The following is a 24,405-nucleotide window of genomic DNA, read 5'->3' on the forward strand; positions in this document are numbered from 1 at the left end:
TGCCAATGCGCGTGAGAAAAAAAAGAGCCCAAAAAGAAAAGAAAGATCAGCGAACGTTGTGAAACGAGACTAGACTATATCAATGTGCCCTTGATGGATTGATTTTGATAGGGCCACGATGTGGTTCATCTGATCGCTCGAGGAATGTCAACATTAGCCATTCTTCTTATCTTGTTTTATCTTTTCTTGTTGTTTGCGTTGATATATGTTGAATCCAATAGACACAAGTACAGACCTCTCAGCCATGCCAATCTGGAACGAACTCTTCACACCAATCCTCGAAGAATTCTGGACGATGGCAAAGAATGGAATAAAGTTTTAGACTCTGAGTCTGAATCAAAGGACCCTCCTTTGGGTACTTGGTGTATCAATCAAATCCGAATTACCACAAACACCGAAGAACAAAGTACTTGATCTGACGTTTCTAGCCTCAGTGCTGAATCAAAGGATGGTGGTGATAGATCTGACGCTGAGAGGGAAAAAAAGAAAAGTAAACAAAGGTCAGGAAAAGCCGTGCTGCTTGTATTTCTGTGGACAATGATTCGCCCAAAGGTATCATACGGACAAAGTAGAGATCGATCGAGCTGTCTTCTCAACGTCCTCCACCTCTGATTTATGAGATCGACCCAGGCGAATGGGTATGTCACAGCCAATGCCACGTTCCTTGATCCTGATGGGTCGACAACTTAACCTATCATCCTGATGGAGAAGGAACAGACATTGTCTGATTCCTCGCGAGAGACTGCCACAAACTCATTTTCTCGTCCGAGCGTCAAAACCTCCACCTACGCGTTATGGTCGAGTCTCTTTGATCAGATCCGAGCAATGTAGACTAAGTCATTCCATCCACATAAAGGTAGAGCAGACAGAGTGGAACCCAGCAACTCGTGAAGGCGGACCCTATAATACACCCAAAATGTCAAGATTCGCAGGAAGAGGGTTGGATAAGCTGTGGTTTTGGTTCTGTGCGGTACGTCAATATGAAATTCAAGCAATATCGATGTTTCAAGATGATCTTATCGATATGACTTGTACCACTTTTCGGTCTCTTAGCTGCATATCGTAAGTGCCCAGTCATTTATAGATACTTCGAGTCCAATACTGTACGATACTGATGTATTGACTCGCTTCGATTGTGATCATAGCCCATCACCCTCCTACTGGATCTTCAAACGATTTACCCAAAACATTGGCTCGCCAATACCCCTTTACCAGCCCTATTCGAATATTCCATCTCCCTAGCCAGAGATCCAATACTTGGTGGGGCTCTATCAGGTTCGAAGGAATTTAATTGGTTAAGGTACTTTTTGTATTTGGAAGGCGGGTTTCAATTACCTTGTTTTGCTATTGGTGCTTGGGGATTATGGAAGAGTGAGTGTCGCATATATCCTATCACATCACCAAAAGAGTCACTGGTCGCTTATAGTCTGATGGTGATACGCCTGTGATAGATGATAAGAGGGTTTATCGTAAGTACCCATTTTTCCCTCGCTACGCAAGATCTCTCTCATAAGTTATACTATGTGAACTGTGGTCGTAGCTGATGTATTTCGATATGATATCGTAGCTCTCCTCCTAGCTTACGGCGCATCAACAGCTACAACCCTGATTCCATGCCTAGGAGCGATATTCACTGCTAGTCCCACTCCGCCATTCACAAACAAAGAGATCATAACGCTGTTAAGCGAATATATACCGTTCCTGTTGATTCCGCTGGGTATGGCCATTGACATGGGTGTGAAATTGGTAAAGATTGTTGGTATCGCTCAGGAAAGGAAGAGGGTTTGATGAATATGCATGTAGGAAGAACAACGAGGGGTATGTGCATTAATGCTAGGTATTGATTTATCATAGATACTCACAAATGCTAGGTATTGATTTATCATAGATATTTACAGTATATAGAAGGTAACACAATCTACTAAAATGGATCTCACGCTCTCTTCGATTTATCTCGTGGAGCACCTCCAGCATACAATAATCCTCCAATTGCACCTATTCCAACCAAACTCCCAATCACCTTCTTCAGCTCCGACTTGCCATCTTTCAAAGGTTTCTGCCATTTGTTAGTGTCCAGTTGTCCCTTTTCAGTCAATTCCTCTTCGAAATCTACGTCTTCGTTCTTCCTTCCGATCCTTCTTGTAGGCTTGGCTACGACCTCCCACTTACTTTCCCTGAGCTCATGCGATAGAGGTGATAGCTCAGCTCGTTTGGGTGAAACTTCCACTCTGGCTACGGCCCCAAAGAAATCTGTCACCAAAATTTCTTCAGGTGGGACTGATGAGAGAGAGGTGGATATTCCGGGATGAGATTGGGTTTTCACTGGGTCGTATATACCGAACTGATCAGAACAAAGAATTAGCAATTGTCACGTTTATTTGGGAAACAAAAGCTATATGCTTCTGGAGGGATATGATGAGATAAAGTGGACTCACAAAGTCCTTCAGGGTAGCAGTAGAAGTTTTGCCTAAAGTTTCCAAGTACTGTAAGATGTAATGTGTGAACGAGTCGATGACAGCCACACCTATATCCATATCGTTATGATGCTATCAAGCAACTCTAATCAGCATACGGTTTAAGTAACGGTGTTGGAGGCAGGGAAAGGACATACTGAGTAACTATTTTCGCCCAATGATGACGAACCTGTGGAAGTTATCTCTGGTGAATAAAATTTCGAATACATCGTATTGGCTTGACAGGTATCGATGGTGAACAACAGTTTGTTATATCTGGAAAGACGTCATTACAACCTCAGATTAGTACGAAAGGTGGATAACTCGAGAAGCACCAAACATCACTCACCTCCTCTTCTCCCACATCTGCTCGACGGCATCCGCAACATCATAAGCTGAGACTTCCTCGTTATCCTGAAATTTTAGGAATTCGTTCCCTCCATGTCCAGTCATATAGATGAAGACGTTGGATGATGCATCGGAAAGTAATCGTTTAGATCGAGGGATCGATGGATCGTGTCTCCCTATTTGATGTGTACATTTAATCAGTATCTGAGTGATTTGTTACGATATTCTTCATCCAAGTTATTCCCTCCCTACATCCGTAAAAAGAGTAACAATACGAGTACCGATTATGTTTATGCTTTACAGTATAGCAATTGCCTTACTTACCAGTTAACAATCTCAAAAAACTCTCTACCGTAACTTCATAACCCCTATAATCAACTTCTATACCTTCTCCATACAGATCCATCTGTCTCCCTTTATTCGCATAGACCGTAGCTGGGAATGCATTTCGGGGGTTACACGCCACGTCGTCTGAAAGCATAAGGATGATGTTCGAGTCGGGTAGACCTAGTCTCTTGAGTGTACGATACATCGCCAAAGTATTGGCCATGTGCTAATGACCTCTAGTCGGTCAGCTAGGCACCTTGAGAAGATAGAAGAGAGGATGGACAGCGACATACTCGATAATTGAACCAATATCTTGAAGAACATACTAAAACTGCCCAATTATTCGTATGTCTCCCTGTACTCGTTGAGTTGGAGAATAATTCAGATAGTTGAGAGTCCAGCTGAATGTTTGAGTTTGAGGCTAAACATGATGATATTGCTAGAAGGGTTGCCAGAATGAGGTAGATATAGCGTAGGATCATTCTGATTAGCAGAGTAGTATTGGGCAGGACAGCAACACCTGATATCAAAGTATCAAGAGGATCGGCTCGTAGGTCTGACGTGAACAGGTAGAAAGCGATATTGATGTCTCGAGTTGAACAAAGGTGGATAAATATATACGCTGATGAATCATCCATCCATAGGTCAATAAATGGATCCGGGAATCCAACTCAAACTCATTCGCGTATCTAGCAACTTGATCTCCACTTTTCAAACCGAACAGCTTGACTTCATACTTCTCCTCTTCTCTCAACATTCATTTCATCTGCTTTCTACCACCCTATCGTATCTTGCATACATATATTCACCCTCTGACAACAGAAATCAGTCTCAAAGGCCTAGGCATTGAAGAGCATAACTCAACATGTCCGATTTAGAAAATGAATTGCTCGGTTTAGCGGAGGATGATCCTACTCGAAGACCATCCAAGAAAAGACATAATTCAGGTGGTGTAGGAGGTGGAAAGAAGAAGAGCAAGGCATTGTGAGTACATCTCCAGCCCTGCATCTATACATATACGACACATCTGCTGTAACCAGAGTCTCGAGTCTCGAATCTTGATACTGATTGCCAATTGAATTTACAGCGAAGAATCAGAATCAGAGGGTGAAGCAGATATGGACCTCGAATCCGAATCTTCAGATGAAGAGGATGCAGTGACCAAATTCGCATCTAGCTCTTCTGCGGCTAACAACAGGAATAAAGCGGGAGGGAGAGGTATGGGATCAAACCCGTATCCCTTAGAAGGCAAATACAAGGACGAGGCTGATAGAGAAGCGTTAGTACAAACCTCCTTCATCATCTCGAATATTATTGACGTTTGCACAATGTAGTCTCGAGAACTTGCCTGAAATTGAGCGAGAAGAGATCTTGGCTACAAGACTTGAAGAGATGCAGAAGTTCAAAGATTCACAAGCTCTTGATGCGATGTTCAAAACTATTGGTGGGGATGATGATGATGATGATGATGATGAGGGGCCATCGAGGAAGAGAAGTAAGTCGAGTCTATTCAAAAATGCTCAAGAAGCTCAGTTTATTTGTTTGCTGACGGAAGAGGATGGTGTATCATTTGATCATCAGGAAAACATACGAGTGTAACGAAGGAAGCTTCAAGGGCCATGTCGGATTTGAAAAATAAGAGAAAAGCGAAGGATGAACGAGCACAAAGACGGGTACGTCCCCCTCATTCTGTCTAATATCGTAACATCAAATGAAAGGTTGGATATACTGAGATATGGCTTGTGGTGTATAGGCAGCGAGACAAAGTCAAAAAAGACATCGATCCGCCTCACCCGGCTCGGATCACTCGACAGAAGACGGAGAGATCTCTCATTCTCAATCGCAGTCGCAATCACAATCGTATTCCCAAAGATATTCTCCTCCCCATTCCCCAGGCTATGACAGCAAAAAGAAGAACCTTTCGCCGAGCAAGGACTCGAAAGAGGACTTGGACGGTGTACCTGCCAATAGACAGGAGATCAACTCGGCGAGGTTGAGTAGGTACGAATTGGTTGATATGATGTATAAAGATGGCTTCGAGGAGGTCGTAATTGGTGAGTCAAGATTCTCAAAGAGGACCATGGCTCAAAAAAGGAGAAAGGCATGAGCTGATTTCAGATGATGGTTGTTAGGTGCATATGTCAGATTGATGGCTGGAGAACCTGATGAACAAGGTAGACCCAAATATCGAATACATAGGATCAAGGGTTAGTTCACACTTGACCGTTGTATATCACCCAAGCTACAATGAACGGGAAAAGGGATGAAGCTGATGCCGTCAATACCACATCTGTAGAAGTCGACACATCCGAGAAATTCGGCGCATACAATATAGAGTACAAGGGACGAAATGTCCGAGATGCCAGAGGATTATTGTGTTCATATGGAAAGATGACTAGGTTATTCAGAATAGCAGATGTTTCCAATGGTGATTTCGAAGAAAAAGAGTTTTCGAGATTTTCAATGACGAATAAAGTTGATGGAGTGAAATTACCAAAGAGGAGCGAGTTGAAAGAGAAACATGTGGAGATCAAAGCGTTGAGGGATAGACCTATGACTGATGTGAGTTGCATTTCAAAACTTCCTCGTAAGAAAGTAAAATCTCAAGAAAGAAGAAAGACACGTGGCTAATTGTTTGATGATGATCTAGGCCGAAGTGAATCGACAAATCAATACTAGAAAAGCCTATGACCCATCTGCCAACCGATCAGCCCTCCTTAAGATATCTCAACTCTTATCGACAAGGGATCTCGCAACACGTCGTAATGACGTTCACACTGTTGAGATGATAAATAGTGAAATCATCAAACTGGGTGGTGATCCCGCTACGGGACAACTAGTTAATAATGGTGAACAGTTGGCAGAAGGGGATGATTATGAATTAAGGATTCAGAAGATCAACGAGAATAATAAGAGGAAAACGAAAGAGATGATGTTGAAGGCTCACCAAGCTGCGTTGGCTAGGAAGAAAGCTGAGGAAGCTATGATAAAAGCAAAAGCGTGAGTAACACGATTAAAAAAACTAAATATCTGACCTTGAAAAGTGAAGCTGATTTGATTGATGACCTATGGTTATATGTTATTAACAGCGCAACACCCGAAATCTCAATGCCAATCCCTAAACCTGATGTACCCCCTGCATCAGGCTTGAGAAAAGGTGAAACTCCCCAGGAATACGTGGCTAGAACGATCGATCTTGATTTAGGAGATTTCTAGAGACTGATTCTGAGAAGAGACTGGTTATTGTAGTAGTTTTGCTCACGCCGAGTTACCTGAATGGCTACCCGTTCCATGTTTGTTAATTAAACGTGTAGTGTCTTGTGGAAACCTCATTATGCAATAATGATCCGACCGAATCGAATGGACAAGTGTAAGATTACCATCAATGAGATGAAAGTTGCACACCCGAGTTCTTTGCCGATTTCGAGGACTTTCTTCAAAAAGAAAAGATATGTTTTTGGGTTTGCATGTCATGCTATGTATCTATCACAAGTCCACCTCGAAATCCTCAAATACTCAACAACCAAAAACTCCCTTATCTAATCCGAATGAAAAGGGATATGGTGGTTTAAGCGAGTTTCTTGAAGACTTTAGGGGCGGCACAAGCCTAGACGTACAGAGGAACAAAACAAATGTCAGCGATGAACCTCAACTAATTCCGATTCTCTTTTGATGAAGCAGATCCTATCCTATCGATGCTGGGTGTCGGTGTCGATTATAGACTCTCATCTCTCATCTCCCATCTCCCATTTCACCGTATCATCCACGTCCACACCCTTGATTCGTAACAATGGGAGAAGATCCGACCACTCAAACTCACATCGACACAGTGTAAAACGTGGAAAAACTCTTCCACACAATCTTCACCTGGGAAACCATTACCGGCTTCTACTTTTTCTTGACAGTGTTTGAAGTGGTGGACGTGTTCGGCACATTGTTTTTGCTCGCATTCCTCTCGGATAGCTGGTGCTGGCTGTGAGGGGTGGAGCCAAGGATGAACGAGTACAAGGAGGGTATGCCAAGATTGTGATTGGGATTCATGGAAGGATCGGAGAATCAGTGATGGTGATTTGCGAGTGAGTTGTAGTATATCGCATTATTTGTGATTTGCATATCGTGTGGATTAGACGTGTTCGATAGGTAGTTTAAAATGAATGATCGTAATTAGCGACAAAACCTGTTAGGTCTACATAAAGAAGATATCACTCACGTCCTCAGGTTCCTCTTCTTCCTCCTCCTCCTCTTCTGCAGGCTCATCACCACCTTCCTCGGCGGGTTCCTCAGATTCCTCAGGAGCTTCGGCGTGGGCACTATGAATTTGAAAAGGGACAAATCGATCAGTGACAATTCGGTTTGATCTCAATATGTTTGTTCTTCTTCTTCATCATCATCATCATCATCATCGTTCTTAATCCATTCCCATCAATTCCCAAAGACCTGATCCAAGTTAATCATGTCGATCAACCGATAGACCCATCGCTCTTTCATATTGCGCGGTTCTATTCTTGTTTTGTACCATCGACATCGGTTATCCGTCGATATTATCTCTTCCTTCAAGCTTCTTTGGAGCTTCCCCTCGTCCATTACCCATTACAAGAAAACATTTCCACCTTGCTCTATCATGATACTCTTTACTTCTCATTCTCGATGTAGTCATTTCGATCCCTGTTCACCCTGCTATCTTCTCCTTCTCCTTCTGCATCTATCAAACCAGATCCGTATGATTCGACTTACGTAGGTACGAAGAACTCCATCACACTGGAGAAAAACGATGTGCTCTCTTGTTGAGCAGGCGCAGCGGCAGTTTGTTGATTCTCGATAGCCATTTTGGAGGAGTCGATAGAATTGTGATGGTAGAGGGATGGGGAAGATGGTGAGATTATAGGTTATGGGATATATATGTTGTTAAACTGATACAATGTACTGGTAATCCAATCTTCAATTGCTCGCATTTGACTGGACGCAACTCCATCAAGCACAAAAGTCAATGGGATCAAATCTCACATCTCAAAGGGATACCTGCAAGTGTATCCGCCATACATCGGGAAATTACGGACTTATCATTGGTCGACCAGCGATCCATCAACCCATCGATCTATTTCCGTACACCACTTATGACATTGGTCTCTTCTACCTAATCGGGTGGCACACATCGAGATGCACAGAGAATACAAAATATACGATGAAGTATGCATACATGCAATTGCGCGGATGGATAAATGACTAGTATAAGGTACAATGATAATTGATAGATCAAGCAAAGGGATAGATGAGGAATGTCATGTAATTCGTCGTATTTTATTGTATTGTAATGTGTTGTCATGTGTTGCAATGTAAAGGGGAAAAGGTAAAAAAGCGAGAATCAACACTGATGTATTCGTATGTAGTCTGCCAAAAGAACGTTCTTTTCGTTTCATAATACTTGACGATCATCATCTCCACAAAAGCCACCAGATGTTTTCAAACTATCTCAGCTCGGAGATCAAACTCTCCAAATCAGCTACCACATCAGTCATGGTAGGTCTCTCAGCAGGATCTTGATGCCACATCCTCTCCATCAGATTGACAGGTTCGTCACCCCAATGTTTTCTCAATCCAGCTACAGACGGTCGTTTCTGTTTCGCTCCTACCACATCATATATGTAATGTTCGTTATGACCTTCCCAAGGGTATTTCTAAAGGTCATGAACCAAAAGACAACGATTAGCGATCAGAATTGAAATTTATATCTAACGTATACCCACCTTATCCCCTATCCATCCACTCATCATCTCCCAATATACCATCCCTGCACTGAACACATCCACCTTATAATCATACCTAGGATGGGGATGCCAAAGTTCGGGTGCCTGCCAATTGACCGTACCCACCAGACTTCGGATCATTGACCGAGTGGAATTCTTCACACGTGCTAATCCGAAATCTCCCACTTTGGCCTGACCAGATCGGTTGATGAGGATATTGGAGGATTTACAATCTCTGTGAATGATCGATGGTTTACGGGTGTGAAGGTATTCCAATCCTCGAGCTATGTCGAGCATGAGGTTGAGGACTCGACGCAGGGATGGACAAGGGACGTTTCGCTGGGTGTACCCGATCAATTGTTGATCAGTACTCGTATAGTCCAATTGTAGATGAGAAAGATAGATGGTAGACAGACTCACAATGTAGTCAAACAAATCACCATTCTCGCACAATTCGCTAACGAGCATACATGGTACATGAGTCGAATCCTCGGGAATGCATATACCACGCTATTCAAGACGAAGCTCATCAGTACCATCATTCACGATCATAATATTTGACTCCACCCCATACTCACAAATCGGACAATATTGGGATGACTAAACTCGGCGAGTAATTTGAGTTCACGAATATCCACTTAATGAGACACAATATGTCAGCCGCCATTCATACGGCGTATTCGTAGGTATAACTCACTTTCTGATAAATGTCCTCTGAACTCTGAGATCGCAACCTTCCTTCCTCTCAGTTTACCTACAAAGACACTACAATTTCCCCAGACAACACGATAAGCTCCGTATCGTAGTCTCATGCTGTGTTTAAAAACCGCTCACTCTTTAAATCCACCACTACCAATCTTTTCCAATTTGATCAACTGAGAAGGTTTGATGATACTATCCTCCAGACCCAACTCCTGTAGGTCCAAATTAAGTTCAGCTTCCGAAGCGACCGGTTTATTATCTTCGTCCGATATCGGCGGTGTGGCAGGATCTTCAGCGTGGATATGATCCCTCAACAATACAGGTGTGGTCTTGCCAGGAACATGCGCATTGGATCCTATAGCATGTATAATCTTCTTCGATCTGGATTTCTTGTTTTTGTTACTCTTTTCTTTACCGGAAGATGAGGATGGCTTGGCAGTGGCCGAAGAAGATGGATTGGAGTTGACGGATTCGCTTTGGTTCTGTTCTTCTCTCCATTCCAATAACGCTTTTGCCAATTGTGGTTTAGTACCTCCAACTTCGATTCCTCGAGCTTCACACATCCGAACAAGCTCATCTCGAAGTAATCGTGTAAGAGAGGACACAGTAGCATCGGTCAGATCGATATCTGAGCATACCGAGAGAGTGTTAGCAATTAGAGTATACGATAGCGATTGTAATAAAGGGACATACCAGCTTCGAATGACTCATCCTCATCAGTCTCCTCATCTTCCTCCTCTTCGTCATCCTCATCAACTTCCATATCAGGATCGTCCCTAGCTTCCTGCCTGAGTCGCTTGCGTCTACTCTGCATCACTCCGAATGCCTTGCCAGATCTAGTGGTATGTATTTGACCCGGAGTAACCAAGACATCTTCTTCAGGCGGAGGTGACGGGGAGTCTGGAGTGGCTGTAAGCTCAGATTCTGGGGGTTCAGCGGTCTCTTCGTCTGAATCGGCTGTAGTAGGTGAATGACGAGAAAGTCGTCGTGTGAATCGACCGGGGGGTGTTGAGGGTTGAGGAGGTGAGGTGTGAGCTTTGTTCTGAGCTCGCGTACGAGGTCTTTCATCTATTCGTATTCCATATAAGCTTGATCTCTCAGGAACAGGACGAGTTTAGCTTACCTTGCTCCATCTCCTCGTCATCATCTCCCTCAATGGGTATCTCAACATCCTCATCAACTTCCATCTCCGTATCGCTCTCTCCACCTTTGAGCGCTTCTATAGCTTTCTTCTTCGCTCCTCTGGAAGGTAATGATCGACCTTTCTTTGAGCTGACCATGGATACATCTGAATCTATAAGCTTATCACGACTTCGCAGATTCCTAGATGGTGCCGGTGAATTTTCCTCCTCTGACCCCTCTGTATCTTCTCCTTGGACAGTCGAGTTGTCTGCATCATGCTCGTTTTCGTTCTCTTCGTCGTCAGCTTCGACCTCGCTTGACGTCTCTTTGATATAGCTTGCTCTGCCACCTCGAGATCGCAGTCGATTGACTAACGGTGTAGGTTCATCGTCTTCCGTCTCCTCGTCCGCATCCCGAGTGATCTTTGATCTATCGCCATTAACAAGTTTTCGGGCAGGTGTTGATTGAGATTTACATTTCCGTGTTTGACGAGGAGTATAGCCACGATTGCCAGGTTGTCGTTTGATCAGACGAGCCGGCAAGGAGTCGCCATCATGGGATGTGTCGGTGGTGGTATAAGCTGATGAGAGGGTAGAGGAACGTCGAGTTCTAAGACTATATGATGATTGTTCCATCAACAAATTTTCGACTCTCATCAGAACAGTGGCGGAGGACTCACTCTAACAAGCCCTTGCCAGGGCTCTTCACGTCATCACCAAACCTAGCTTTTTTATCTCCCTTGTCCTCCCCCATACTCTTGCTTCTACCTCTGAAGCCATTCTTTGCCATAGACTTTCTTCGATCTTTCGTTCGTCTGGGAGCAGTTCGTATCAGTGTCGTTTCTGCTAGTCTCACTCTGGATCGGGTACGAGGTATAGCCTTGGGAGTAGCATCTGTGTCTCCCGCATCACGGCTGCGGACAGGACGACCGCCTGATGACGAAGAAGAGTCGGGTGAATGTTGCTGTGAGGATGAAGTGGATCTGCGGAGGTGATGAATCTCGACAGACTCCAATGTAGCTTTACGTCGAGGGGACATTCGACTAGGCGAAGACGGCAGGGGAGATATGAGTCGATCGAATGACTTTCGCTGATGAGTCATCATCAGCTGTGACCTGGGCTACGGGATATAAACGGTAGAAGGACACTTACCGCTGCTATCAGCCCATCTACCAGGTCCTTCTTTCCCATCCCAGCATCATTCTCATCATCCACCGAGGTGACAGATCTCATATCATCATCTTCATTCCACATTCCCGCTACCTTCCATAATCTTATCAATTCAGCCTTCCGTAACCTATGTAATGCATTTGCAGGTGCAGAATCTATCAGATGTTGATCTCCTATACATGATGTCTCATCAGTGTCTCTCCATCGTTCTTCATTCGCGTAGGGGATGGTACGAGCACTCACTCTCGGCTATAAATTCAGGTTCTTCTTCATCCTCTTCCATCTCTACCCAACTTCCCGAATCAGCACTTGAGTCGGGATCTATGTGCGATCTCTTTCGTTTCCTCGGACTAGTCGACGAAGATCCATTCTCGTCATCCTCCACTTCTTCGTTATTTTCTAAATTAACATTACCATCACCGAAGACATCATTTTCATGTCCGTTGACTATCTCAGCTTTGGCTTTTCCCTTCCCCTTGGGTTTCCTGGATATCGATTTCCTATTGTTATTGGATTTTGTTGATTTGTTGATGATCTGTTGTCCTATCTCAGAACTTAATGGTAATATCTTCTGACTACGGGATCTTGAACTTTCGCCTCTTCTAGGTAATCCATCTTCTTCATCATCATCATCCGTAACGTCTAACGATATATCTTCATCATCAGAACTATCTGAAGTTATGACTGGTCTAGAAATCACGAAAGCCTCTGATCCCAATCTACGTCTTTTAGGTGGATGTTTACCATTATACAGGGTATGTTTTGTGATCAGGGGAGTAGCTGTCTTTCGAGGTGAGGAGGCGAAGTGCTGAGAACGAGCTTTGACCAACCGATGCATGGTGGGTGGGCAGTCGGTCAGGAGGATGTGTATTATGAGAGGAGAGGGGGGTTGAAGGGGTTATAAATGTGTTATTGAGTATTGGTAATCTTGAATATTGATATGCGGTGAGAGCGCGTTTGGATATTAGTCGTCGAATGTAACAGAGTCAGAGTCGCGCGCGAGCAAGTGAAGTTGACTTGTTTTGGATATCGTCAAACAACCAGTTTTGTATTTTTGTATTGTGGTGTTCTTTCTTGAGAGAGACTGTTGAGGTCCCTGGACTCTTCTCACATCTCTCAGCTCGAGAGCAGACTTGTCGTGGGTTGAGGTTGGTGGGGTTGAGGATAAGATAGGATGGACTCTTAGATGAGCAGATTGTCATCAGAGTGGAAAAGCAGTTTTGGAAGGGTTCATTCAGGTTGAGTAGATCTGTGTGGACTCCTCCACATCCTCGGGATCAGATTCCACGTGGCTGTGGATACGACGTGGTGTTTACCCTGCATAATATAGATATAGTGAGAATTCGTCCTTTGTATGCATCCACAAGTTACCTCTACAGCTGAATGTCCACATTGACAAACAGTTGAAGATTGTAGCTTTAGAGTCGGGCTCAGCAGCTCGGACGTCAACAGGTATCCTCGCTTAGCATCATCGCAATCACCATGCCGGCCAACGCACCTATCCCCGGTAAATTCGAGGAAGATCCCAGGGTACATTTCGACAAGACAGCTGGGAAATGGCAGTACGAGGATGAGGATGGGACAGAGTACGAGTGGACAGGTCAAGCCTGGATACCTCTGGTATGTAGGACTCAGCTTCCTTCCAACTCTTCTTCCATATCATAAAGAGAATGGTGACATCCAGCTGATCAATCGAGGACACAGATCGACGAGGAATTATGGAAGGCTCAACAGGCTGCTTATTCCGTTGCTGGTGTTGATGAAAGTGTGAGTAGTCCGATTCTCAATGATAAAGGTTGAAGGCTACACATAGCTCATTTGGTGTTATGGGTCACTTCGCAGACACCAGCAAATGCTGTCTTGGCTCGTGATGAGAAACGTAACAAGAAACGTAAGAAGGGCGAAAAAGATTACACTTCCAATACTTCGACCCTCAACGCAGCGTCAAACGGATCAGCCTCAGGGGCAGGTGGTCCTTCATCTTCCCAAACTCAACAGAATCCAACAGCCAAGAAGACCGCAGTATGGGTATCGAACCTACCGCCAAACACTACCGTCGAATTATTATCTTCGGTATTTTCCAAAGCTGGTGTTCTGTTAATTGACGATGAGGGTCAACCGCGTATCAAGTTATATTACGATGACGAAGGGAATTTCAAGGGTGATGCTCTGATCATGTACTTCAAAGAAGGTTCCGTCGACTTGGCCATAACCTTGTTAGATGATACGGAATTAGAGTTAGGGTCTGGGTATGGCAATATGAGAGTGAAGGTTGCCGAATATGAGAGTAGAGAGAAAGAGAAAGAGAAGCATGAGAAGAAAGACAAAGATACGGCCGAACATGCTTATGGGAGAGTGGAGAAGAAGAAATTAACAGCGGAAGAGAAACAGAGGATGTCAAAGAGGATAAAAACCATGCAGAAGTGAGTGAAATATATAAAATTTACATGTGATATCAACTTATCTTATCCTCCTCTCATAGCAAAATTTCCTGGCACTCGGACGACGACTCTGATGATCCTGCTGCACCCATTGGAGGCGCACCTGCACCATTGTCCAACCGATTCAACCGAGTCGTTGTGTTGAAAGGGATGTTCGCATTGGAGGACATCGAAAAAGATCCAGGGTTGATACTTGAACTGAAAGAGGAGGTGAGGGACGAAGCCGAGACGTTGGGTCAAGTGACCAATGTTGTCTTATATGATGTGAGTTTCTCGAGCTCAGTCAGATTGACTGTCCGTATTAGACGCTGTTGAGGATAGAAGCTGATTGATGACATCGATATGCAGAAAGAAGAAGATGGCGTGATGACTATAAAATTCAAAGATCCCGTTGCTGCCCAAGCGTGCGTTACGAAGATGAATAACAGGTATTTCGATGGAAGAGTTGCAAGTATAGATCTGATCGCATTTTGTTGCAGGTAAGCTGATGTTGACCTGAAACACTCGTCATAGATTTACGCAGGGATATATACCGGTAAAGAACGATTCCGTAAATCAGGTGGTATCCACTCATTTGGTGATGACGAAGAGGCGGATCAGGAAGAAAGAGAGAGATTGGATAATTTCGCCCAGTGGTTGGTAGAAGGTGAAGAAGAGAATAACAAGCAGTGATAAGAACGGTGAGGGTGGGAAAGACCCAGAGCAAGACTATGTCTTCGAGTGGTTTGTTAGTTTTAGCCTCATGAGATGATTTATTGAGGATTAAGAAGAATGGAGAAGTCAAAGGCAATGCAAAATTGCTTTTTGTTGTATATAGAAATATCGGAAACTTCAAGAATCGTTTTTCTCCAGAGTATGGAAATTCATGCTTGATACTTGATTTGATTGGATTTTACTTCTTCTCAGATGCAAGTATATCAACAACCCTCTTTACTTTACTGTCGTTCCCGCCTGAGGTGATAGATTTATCTGTCCTTGTACCTATCCTGATATCGGTCTGAAGATAAAACACAATCGCCTTTTCATTCAGCCGCTATTTGAGGAGAACATACAATGATCGATATTACTCACGGCAATTCTCTGACATCCTAAAGCATGTACAGCCTGATGACATTCACCTATCACTCTTACTACGTCGTCCCATGGTCCTTCCAGGTTCGTTCCATAGCCACTGAGAAGAGTGGGGCAGTTTCAGCTTATATCCATCTATCTTGATCACCGTTTGCGAGGTAGTATAACTTACTGTAACTACACATCAGAGGATACATACGTCAGCTTGGGAGACATGTTCAAAAGAAAAGCTGAAAGCTCACTTTGTATTCCAATCCTGATTTCTCTAATACCCTCTGAACCTCAGCTATCTCAGGCCCGACAGATGGTTTAGGTAATCCCATGGGGATCAGACAGACTGATCGACTGGTCAGTGAGATTATATCAAACAATGGAAGAGACGTAACTCACAGTCTGCTACGGCGTAAAGAGGTGCAGACATGATGCTTTGGTCAGTAGATCGTGATAAGCTTGTTATAGATGCTACTGAGGATATAACATGAATCCTTGTCTTATGCTGACTGGTTTCGGAGCTGAGCACTAGATCCGGAGTTCCGCTTGGATGGATTGTTATCACCCGGTTGAATAGGCATGCCACCAGATTGCCCTCACAATTGTATAGGCATGCCCCATGAGGCAAGTGATGACGAACGAACGTTGGGCTGCATTAACGCATTAACCGGCAACGCGTACTAGTGCTAGCAAAGAAAGTATTCTCATCATCACTGATCCAATCGCTACACCCAACCTTGTTATTGCCTATCACCTCACCAACTGATACATCCCTAACTCATTTAAGAGCGCCCGCACAATGCCGCCCAAAGGGAGAAAGACCAAAGCTGAAGAAGCTCTCGATTTCCTGTCCAACCTGGACAACCTCGACGCTCCAGGGGATGAACCTAATTCATCATCGCCCGCCGCTCCCAACTCGGCAACTTCCGGTGGATCAGCTGCACCCGCTGGTGTCGTTGAAGGTACACCCAGAGGTTCATCCGATAGTACTAGGAAGTCAACTTCGACTAGGGATACCGCAAGTACGAACGGCGCCAACGCCAGTGCAGAGGGTGATGAAGAAGCACAAAAAGCACTGGATTTCTTGAATGCTCAAATCAATCAGAAACGTACCAAACCTTTACCTCTGTCATCGAGTACACCTAGATCATCCACTCCCGTTTCTACTTCTGCCGCGACTGTACTTCCTGCACCTGTAGCTGCGGCCGAACCTGCGAATGTACCTTCTCAATCACCCAATTCGGGTGGATGGGGAGTATCGTCATTCTGGTCATCTGCTACATCCGCATTACAACAGGCTTCCAAAGTCGCCGATGAACAGTACAAGAAAGTCAGACAGGAGGGTGTACAAGGCGTGACGCATCAGTTGGAGAATCTGGGTGTCAAAGGTGTCACGGTACCTAATGTGGTGGATTTGAATAAACTTAGGAAAGGGGCGGAAGAGAGATTGGGTGGGATTGTCAAAGGTGTAGATTTGGAGAAGTTGAGTGAGTATAATTTCATTCATTCCCCCATGGCGTTGCTTTATGCGATGTCGTCATGTATCTATATGTTTTGATTTTACTGCTTACATTCACTTGCTATATCGCTGACCATCTCTTCGTAATAACAGGACAAGACCTCGTCAATACCACGACATCCACGCTTACTTCAATTCTCGATACGGTCGCACCGCCCATCTCAGCCCATGAGACATTGGAATTATGGTTGACGCACCCTATGATAGGATATGGTGGTGTCGAAGGTGTGATTTACAGAGCATGGGTTAGGATCTTGGAACAAACTGAAAGTGGTGAATTGGTTATCGTCTGGTCACCAGGTGAGAAAGAGGGATCTTCAGCTGAGAAAGGAGATGACGATGAAGGAGAAGGGGAAGGTAGGAGTATTAACCCTATTGAGGGATGGGAGAAGGCTTGGGAATCGGCGAAGAAGGAGATTGAAAGTGTTAAAGGGAGGGAGGAGAAGGATCCGAAGGGAAGGAATAAATCACCTAATCGTGAGTCATGCCTTATCCAAAATAATGAAAGATCATCAACTTCAGACCGAATGAAAAGAAAATTCAGCTTATCCTATCCAAATACCACATAGCTCAAGTGCCAGTGACTACCATCCCGATATTCTTACATCTACAACCACTGCTCGCACCTCTACCATACCCCGAACCACCCATCCACGCATCATCATCCGCCACAGAGGCTCAGCCACCTAAACATCTTTATTTCTTGTTGACCTTACAGGACCCACAACATTCATTGAGCTTTACAACTATCACTCAACCTTCTCCGAGTGATTGGATGGATGTAGAGTACGAACAGTCGGAATGGGTAGAAGAGAGATTGGTGGAGATCCTACGAACGGGTGTAGAGGTCATTGCGCAGGATGTGAGTTTGAAGATTTCTTCATCTTCAGATATCACACTTGATTGATAGCTGATATGCTCCTTTTGGTAAATGTAGTACGTCGCGACTCGAATGGGTCTCAAACCATCTGCACCGACCGCTGCGGCAGTCACGACAGCTTTGGCCGAACAAGCTACTCAAGAGAAAGGAGCTGAATCGACTGGTACTGAGAAGACGTCACACTAGATGGGTTGATCTTCGCCAGATGAACGGTTCTTGTCTGATGATAATGTGACGTGATAAGAATGTCACCGGCGGTTTGGCGACTGATGGTACTTCCGGTTCAGTTGATTGTTCAATCCTGCGACGATGAGAAGGATGGTCAACTTTTTGAGATTTGGGTTTGTCCGTATTTTAATTAATTTTGACTTTTCTGACACATGTGGCTATCGATATATAAATATATGATAATGATGATTTGATGCAATTTTATGTCTCTGTAAAATACGTGAAACAGATCATCCCTCGCTACTGCCACCACCAACAACAACAAAACACTGAATCTGAATCATTGATTTACTCGTCTAATACCCCGGCTTTCGCGCCAAATTACTCGAGTGAAAAACAAATGCATTTGAATGTAAGGAATGGATCGTATTCAATCAAGAAATGTGACAAAATGGCAATGAGGAAGAGTATAAATAGCATTCATTGATTTATGAACAGAAGATATAGTTACAACAATATTTGAACAGCATCTTCTCTCTCACTGTCATTATTGACAATACACCCACAAGGATCCCAACAGCTTATCGTAAATTCGTTCTTACCCCATTATCCCTTTCATTCCACCGGCATACCTTCTAATCTATCTTTCAACCCCTCCCAAACACCTTCCAACCTCTTGATCCCCTCAATCTGATCATTTGTAAAATCCTTCCAACCCAGGGTGGTCTGCGCAGCTTGACGAGAATGATGAACTACCGAAAGTTCATGCCACATACACGCTTTGGTGAACACCCGTCGGGATAGGAGGGAAGTAATACTGGAATTATCTTGGTCATTGGCTACAGCAAGTCGGACAGCTAATGGTCAAGATCGAGATATTTTGATCTGTCAAGTGAAATGTAACTCACCAGCAACGAGTTTATCAACTTCGATTTCCCATCCTGGTTTACCAGCGTTCTTGAGCTGTGCAATCTTCTTATTCCTACTTTCTACTTTCTTCCTTAAACCGTCAACATTATCTTTCGATAATTTGTCATGCCTTATGAACAGATCTCTGAAAGAGAGGTACAAATCTCGGGTAGATTTGAGCGATTCGATATGACTCGTGATTATCGTTACCTATGTCCAATACAAAAATCACCTCGATTAGTTATATTTACATTTTACATGAGTGTTATGTGAGGAGGTAAACTAACCCTTCTTTCAGTTTCTTCAGCAATTCTAATCCAGGTTTCACCCACATCTTCCAAACCCTTCGATACACCTTTACATAACGAACAGCTACTCCCATTCCCATTGGTGATGGTGCCATGTTCGTCGGTAGAGTTGGTACATCTAAAACAACTCTTATTTAACGATTCGCCAATAGCTTGTACACTTAATGATAATCTACTAGAATCTGCCGAATGGTTGATTAATCGATTTAATGATTTTTCAGACAAAAGTACCAATTTCTGATAAGAGGTCAATATCGAAGGTAAATTATCTCTTAATATACCTAATTTCTCATCGAGATCCGATGGTATAGCCATCTCCTGAGCGGTATTGAGTTTTTTGCTATGTGATTCTTCATCGGTAGATACTTTTGTACGTTTTCGCCATGATTCGAATGCTCCCTCCGTGAGGAATACGTTGAGTGCCCCGTCGTCTTTGATGACTGGGTGGTTGACGACGAAGTTGATGAACCGCTTTAGGGCTTTACGACGAGCTTCAAGGAACGAAGCGTCAGCTAGATAAGTTAAAAAATGGAGGTAAGCGCTTTTGGTGAATTGTCATTTGTGAGATGATCATTTGTCTGGGAAATGGAGCACTCACGACCTATACGTTTTGGTGGGAGTGAGGGTAGTAATCGGAAGGGCTATGTGTCAACAGTCAATATTGTAGCTTTCACACGCAAGCAAATCGATAACTCACATAACGCTTGATGAGACAATCTAGTAACCAAACGAAATCACTATATCTTCGTGACACAGGTCCAGATGATCGTTTCTACGAGACATTCACCTCATCAGCTTTCCTACCAGCAACGACTATTCAGTTGGTAATGTGATTTGAGACATCGAACGTAGTAGTAGGAGAATCAACTCACATCCGATTCAACCCTATATTTCTGTAAGAACCAACCTTCTTTCTCAGGTATCAAAGCGACCTCAACTTGTTCCAGATCCTTCCAATAGCCCAACTGACTTTCATCTAATACACCATCCGATCTGAATGCACTGCCATTAGCACTATATCCACTTGATGCATGCTGATTCCCACTCCCTCCTCCCACTGAGATATGATGATCTGAAAGCCCGTTCGTACGCGGTGTAGTGTCCCATGCATTGAATCCCGTTGAGGCAGAGGGAGTGAGACCGTGCGAGGCCGAAGAAGAGGATGGAGATCCTCCAAGATCATATCCTGTCGGAGGAGCTGATAGAGTGTTGTGGGATGTTGAAGGTTTCAGGTCTGGAAGAGGCAAATTCGGTATGGATGCTGATAATCTCTCAATGGAGATTTCATCGTCTTCTGAGGATGATTGTGCTAAGGCCACCAAAGCCAAGGCGCAGAAAAATTCTTGTCGAGCTAAAGATGATTTGTCTCGTGAAGTCAAATTGATGATCTACGAGAGAGATAACATATCCTGATTAGCCGGACTGCGAATTCGAGGAGCTGTAATAAAATGGTTGACTAACCTTTTCGACGGTCAAAGCTGGTAATCTGGAAGTGGTTAACAATCTCTGTACAGATGCCAATGATACATGACCGGCACTGCTGGTATCTATCTGATCGAACAGGGAGACGTATATCGCAGGTGGATCATCTGATCGTATCGTTCAGCCATGATCCGGCCGATATATATGAATGGACTTGTGTTTTTGAACTCACTGATCAAACCATTCAGTCCTTCTCTGCCTGCAGATCCGCCACTTATACCATCTCTGATCTCATCGACACTTGCTCTGGGCGTACCAGATCTAGCTGGACTGGGAACAGCAGACCAGGGATCAACATCGCCGAAACCACCTGCACCTGGAGCAGGGACGGTCGAAGCTAAGGGGTCGTTATATCCTGATGAAGATAGACCTGGTGAAGTGAGGAAAGCAGAGGACGAGAGGGATCCGCCTCCCATCCGTCGAGGGGCGTTGAACATGCTGCTGTGATTATGCCTAGAGGCTTTGAATAGCAAGTCAAGAAATATCTGCGATCTGTATGTATCGATATATGGTCATACAACAGCTAATCGTAGGGTAGAGAGATGGGGGGGATGGTCTGAAACGTCACCGTCTGCGCTCAGACCCGATTTCAGTAGTGTGATGCCACGTGGTCAGCTTATATCGGTCACTGCTTCACCGGTTATTCAGAAAATGACGAAGATAAATACAACTACAATTAATTGGAAGAGGGTTATCAGAAATCCTTTGTTTCCATATATATCCACAGATATCAAGCTCAACAGCATCAATGTCGTCCGCGCAAGAGAAGGAGAACCCAGCGGCTGATGGACCTAGCCAAGCTGAATGGATACAGATAAGGGAAAGCTGGACGAATCAGGCTGTCGAAGATGGTGATGTCGAGACGCTCCGAAAGATATCTGCTCTACCTGGTGGTTTCGGTGGAAATGACACGAGGAAGAAAGCTTGGTATGTCTTGGTACATCATTGTTGGACCTTATGATCTGTATGTACTGACACTTTCCCTTTGCTTGAGTAGGTCAACATTGCTTCAAACACATCTTATAGCTCGTCAGACTGCACGCAAAGTGAACAGAGATGACAATTCAAGACAGGGAGAGGATTCGAGCGAGAACGGAGACAAGCTGGTAGATAGAGGGAACAAAGAAGAAACAACAGAACAGGAAGCTGGCCCATCTGAGCCAAAACCCCATCCAAATGAGAGACAAGTGAGATTAGATACAGATAGATCATTCGTGACTTATCCGAAAGGTGGGTAATATTCCAATTTGTGACATATATCAGCTCTTCGGGTGGAATGCTAATGAAGTCACACGTAGGTATACCTGCTCAGAGCAAATTAGAACTGCAAGCCGATCTGAATGATCTGATAGTGGGCGTTCTAAGGAAATATCCAGCTTTAAGCTATTTCCAGGTTAGCTGTTGTCCTACATCCATGATTTTGTGATCACGTAGCTAATCCTTTCTCCAGGGATACCACGATATCATCTCAGTACTATATCTGACTTTCATCCCTTCCAAACCCATCCCTCAGCGATCCAGATCTTCTTCTACCAATAGGATACGTAAAGATAGGGGTAATCAGCGTACACCCGAAGCATTATCAACTCCAGCTGAAAAGGACCAGGGATCACATGAAGTAAAGGTTGAGGAAGCAGATGAGAAACTCTCTGGCAATGTATCCGCACCTGTTCAGAGTGAGAAGGATGATCTACGACTCTCGGAGGGTACGCACGAGATATCACCCCCGCCGTCTTACGATGCCATCAGTCGAGATACACCGGAATGGCGCGAATTGAGGAAATGTGCAGAGATGGTCAGTCTGAATAGGGTGAGGGATGCGATGGGATCAGGAATGGAAGGTATGATGGGTCTACTATGGTGAGTCATATCTTCACGCAAATACTGTTATAGTAGGGGGTTTGTGCTGACTCTTCATGATTCTTTTTTTTTGTTCTCCTTCTATTTTGGCAGGATACTAAAGCGTATACTGAAGGCTGCCGATCCGGAACTATCGAAATTCTCGTCCAAGATATCCCCAGTACCTAAATTACCTTTCTTCGCTCTATCTTGGGTCTTGACTTTATTCTCACACGATTGTGATCGTTTACAACCGATACAGAGGATGTTCGATTTCTTATTGGCTAGAAATCCGATTTCAGCAGTATATCTAGCTGCTTCTGTAAGCTTATCTACAACCCTTGACTTATTGCTCAAACAGAAGATACCAGTTGACTAATCTAGCTTTCTGAAATGTAGATCTTGATACTGAAGAAACCACAAATGTTCGAAATCGCTCATCAACTAGGATCGGAATACGAAGAAGATCCTACTCTACTACATCCTTTATTCGTCAGATTACCACCCCTATGCGCTGATACGCCCTCTGAACCTGATCCACCACCTACATTGACCCCTTCACCCAAGACGAGCTATGACGATTTCGAGGAAGATTCCGTCAATCCTTATCGACCGATCAAATTGTCCGAATTGTTTCTGCTGACTGATACGCTCATGGAACAGTATCCTTGGGATGGAGAGGTGATAAGGGGAACAGAAGTAATGGGAGAAGGAAGTGTAGTTAATACGTACCACAAGGAGCGGATCGAGGAAGAATGGAGTGCAGAAGAGATGCTGGGAATGATCGATGTCCAAGTGGTCAAACCTGGTGCAGGTGATCTTTCAGACGATGAAGAGCTGGATGAAGAACCTGTAAAACAGAAGAGGAGGAGGTTACCTATAGTGAACCCTAGGAACAAGATCAATACGCTTTTGGCGTTTGGTGTGGTCGTCTTGGGAGTTGGTATCGCCGTGTATGGATTTAAGGCTGATGGAAATGAGGCTAGTTGGAATAGGTGGTGGAGTATGGTCATCAGAGGATTGATAGGGAAGGAGGGGAGGGGTTTGGAAGGTTTGTTGGGAAGAGGGATAGGTTGGGTCAAGAAGGCTGTGAGGGATGTTATGTAGATATTTCCTGGGCGATTGTAGCATACAGAGTGTGGTGTGCATAGCTCGTATGGACTATGTCACAGTGTCCTGACATGAAACACTATCATACCCTCGTGCGCGTTCAAGACTTTCGTAAATCATGGGGCCATTTTATGGGGACCTGCGGAAGGGGATGATCATTTACGGCATCGAAAAACCCATTTAAGCTCGTTAGAGTTTTTCGACGTAAAGACAGATATCCGACCACATCTTCTATATGATATCTTGGCAGAGACAACGCATACTCACTCGCCCCATCCCTGTGTTCAGCAGTACATCATGCAGCTTATCAGTCTCTCTGACGATCTTCTGGATCCTCTCTATCGGTCGACTCGTTGCCACGCCACTGGGGAGAATGAGGACTTATCAGGGTAGGAAACGTTTGATGTTTCCCAAGTTACTTGATCCGCTATCAAGGGATTTCAGGGTCAAAGATGCCACCCAAGCACGTACCTTACTTTGTATCGGATCATCCAGGTTCACACTGTTGGGCCGAGCACACTATAGATCAGGTAATGGCGACGAGATTTCCCACATCCAACAGCAGATACACCAAGGCATACATCATACACACATACCATACAGTACAAGCATCATCACTCCATACTCTTCTCTTCTTCATCCTCATCATATCTCTCTCAGCTTGGGGAGTGTAGCTCAACAGGATACGTATCAAGATGAGCGGTCTTACAAAGGAGAACTTGGATAAACACACTGCTGATGGTGGTGAGTCAGGTCGTGTCGTCCTCATCCCATCAGAGCTTGGAATTGCTCGAGATCATCATCATGTAACATATATATATC

General features: G+C 44.2%; 10 protein-coding genes across 10 annotated transcripts; 5 read left to right on the forward strand and 5 right to left on the reverse strand.

Annotated features, from left to right (window-relative positions):
- Positions 1-916: 916 nt before the first annotated feature.
- Positions 917-1,788, forward strand: I203_105228 (uncharacterized protein; the record flags this gene model as incomplete). The annotated part of the gene is made up of 4 exons (XM_065517717.1): positions 917-970; positions 1,146-1,371; positions 1,452-1,469; positions 1,568-1,788. 4 exons carry the CDS (start codon positions 917-919, stop codon positions 1,786-1,788), a joined length of 519 nt encoding a protein of 172 aa, XP_065373021.1.
- Positions 1,789-1,933: 145 nt separating this feature from the next.
- On the reverse strand, positions 1,934-3,610 carry I203_105229 (uncharacterized protein; the record flags this gene model as incomplete). Its single annotated transcript, XM_065517718.1, has 6 exons — positions 1,934-2,341; positions 2,436-2,546; positions 2,612-2,729; positions 2,803-2,977; positions 3,126-3,354; positions 3,422-3,610. The coding sequence occupies 6 exons, from the start codon at positions 3,608-3,610 to the stop codon at positions 1,934-1,936; spliced, it is 1,230 nt and encodes a 409-aa protein (XP_065373022.1).
- A 383-nt stretch (positions 3,611-3,993) lies between these two features.
- Positions 3,994-6,344, forward strand: I203_105230 (uncharacterized protein; the record flags this gene model as incomplete). Its single annotated transcript, XM_019144399.1, has 9 exons — positions 3,994-4,112; positions 4,216-4,407; positions 4,463-4,623; positions 4,710-4,801; positions 4,882-5,182; positions 5,261-5,335; positions 5,425-5,690; positions 5,779-6,128; positions 6,218-6,344. 9 exons carry the CDS (start codon positions 3,994-3,996, stop codon positions 6,342-6,344), a joined length of 1,683 nt encoding a protein of 560 aa, XP_019005734.1.
- A 352-nt stretch (positions 6,345-6,696) lies between these two features.
- Positions 6,697-7,954, reverse strand: I203_105231 (uncharacterized protein; the record flags this gene model as incomplete). Its single annotated transcript, XM_019144400.1, has 4 exons — positions 6,697-6,735; positions 6,949-7,101; positions 7,339-7,438; positions 7,863-7,954. The coding sequence occupies 4 exons, from the start codon at positions 7,952-7,954 to the stop codon at positions 6,697-6,699; spliced, it is 384 nt and encodes a 127-aa protein (XP_019005735.1).
- Positions 7,955-8,593: 639 nt separating this feature from the next.
- On the reverse strand, positions 8,594-12,703 carry I203_105232 (uncharacterized protein; the record flags this gene model as incomplete). Its single annotated transcript, XM_065517719.1, has 11 exons — positions 8,594-8,803; positions 8,873-9,211; positions 9,293-9,382; positions 9,451-9,509; positions 9,570-9,637; positions 9,707-10,202; positions 10,268-10,642; positions 10,698-11,311; positions 11,376-11,785; positions 11,848-12,038; positions 12,109-12,703. The coding sequence occupies 11 exons, from the start codon at positions 12,701-12,703 to the stop codon at positions 8,594-8,596; spliced, it is 3,447 nt and encodes a 1,148-aa protein (XP_065373023.1).
- A 644-nt stretch (positions 12,704-13,347) lies between these two features.
- Positions 13,348-14,978, forward strand: I203_105233 (uncharacterized protein; the record flags this gene model as incomplete). Its single annotated transcript, XM_065517720.1, has 6 exons — positions 13,348-13,485; positions 13,570-13,632; positions 13,708-14,288; positions 14,348-14,570; positions 14,655-14,753; positions 14,820-14,978. 6 exons carry the CDS (start codon positions 13,348-13,350, stop codon positions 14,976-14,978), a joined length of 1,263 nt encoding a protein of 420 aa, XP_065373024.1.
- A 220-nt stretch (positions 14,979-15,198) lies between these two features.
- I203_105234 (uncharacterized protein) lies at positions 15,199-15,798 on the reverse strand (the record flags this gene model as incomplete). Its single annotated transcript, XM_065517721.1, has 4 exons — positions 15,199-15,303; positions 15,378-15,410; positions 15,620-15,714; positions 15,768-15,798. 4 exons carry the CDS (start codon positions 15,796-15,798, stop codon positions 15,199-15,201), a joined length of 264 nt encoding a protein of 87 aa, XP_065373025.1.
- A 369-nt stretch (positions 15,799-16,167) lies between these two features.
- I203_105235 (uncharacterized protein) lies at positions 16,168-17,953 on the forward strand (the record flags this gene model as incomplete). Its single annotated transcript, XM_019144404.1, has 4 exons — positions 16,168-16,855; positions 16,981-17,364; positions 17,457-17,749; positions 17,825-17,953. The coding sequence occupies 4 exons, from the start codon at positions 16,168-16,170 to the stop codon at positions 17,951-17,953; spliced, it is 1,494 nt and encodes a 497-aa protein (XP_019005739.1).
- A 597-nt stretch (positions 17,954-18,550) lies between these two features.
- On the reverse strand, positions 18,551-21,071 carry I203_105236 (uncharacterized protein; the record flags this gene model as incomplete). Its single annotated transcript, XM_065517722.1, has 8 exons — positions 18,551-18,774; positions 18,844-19,054; positions 19,132-19,664; positions 19,751-19,793; positions 19,850-19,924; positions 20,025-20,540; positions 20,614-20,741; positions 20,807-21,071. 8 exons carry the CDS (start codon positions 21,069-21,071, stop codon positions 18,551-18,553), a joined length of 1,995 nt encoding a protein of 664 aa, XP_065373026.1.
- Positions 21,072-21,382: 311 nt separating this feature from the next.
- I203_105237 (uncharacterized protein) lies at positions 21,383-23,580 on the forward strand (the record flags this gene model as incomplete). The annotated part of the gene is made up of 6 exons (XM_019144406.1): positions 21,383-21,561; positions 21,632-21,864; positions 21,933-22,027; positions 22,085-22,494; positions 22,588-22,795; positions 22,873-23,580. The coding sequence occupies 6 exons, from the start codon at positions 21,383-21,385 to the stop codon at positions 23,578-23,580; spliced, it is 1,833 nt and encodes a 610-aa protein (XP_019005741.1).
- Positions 23,581-24,405: the final 825 nt, after the last annotated feature.

The sequence above is a fragment of the Kwoniella mangroviensis genome, assembly GCF_000507465.2.
Source record: "Kwoniella mangroviensis CBS 8507 chromosome 1 map unlocalized Ctg02, whole genome shotgun sequence".
NCBI lineage: Eukaryota > Fungi > Basidiomycota > Tremellomycetes > Tremellales > Cryptococcaceae > Kwoniella > Kwoniella mangrovensis.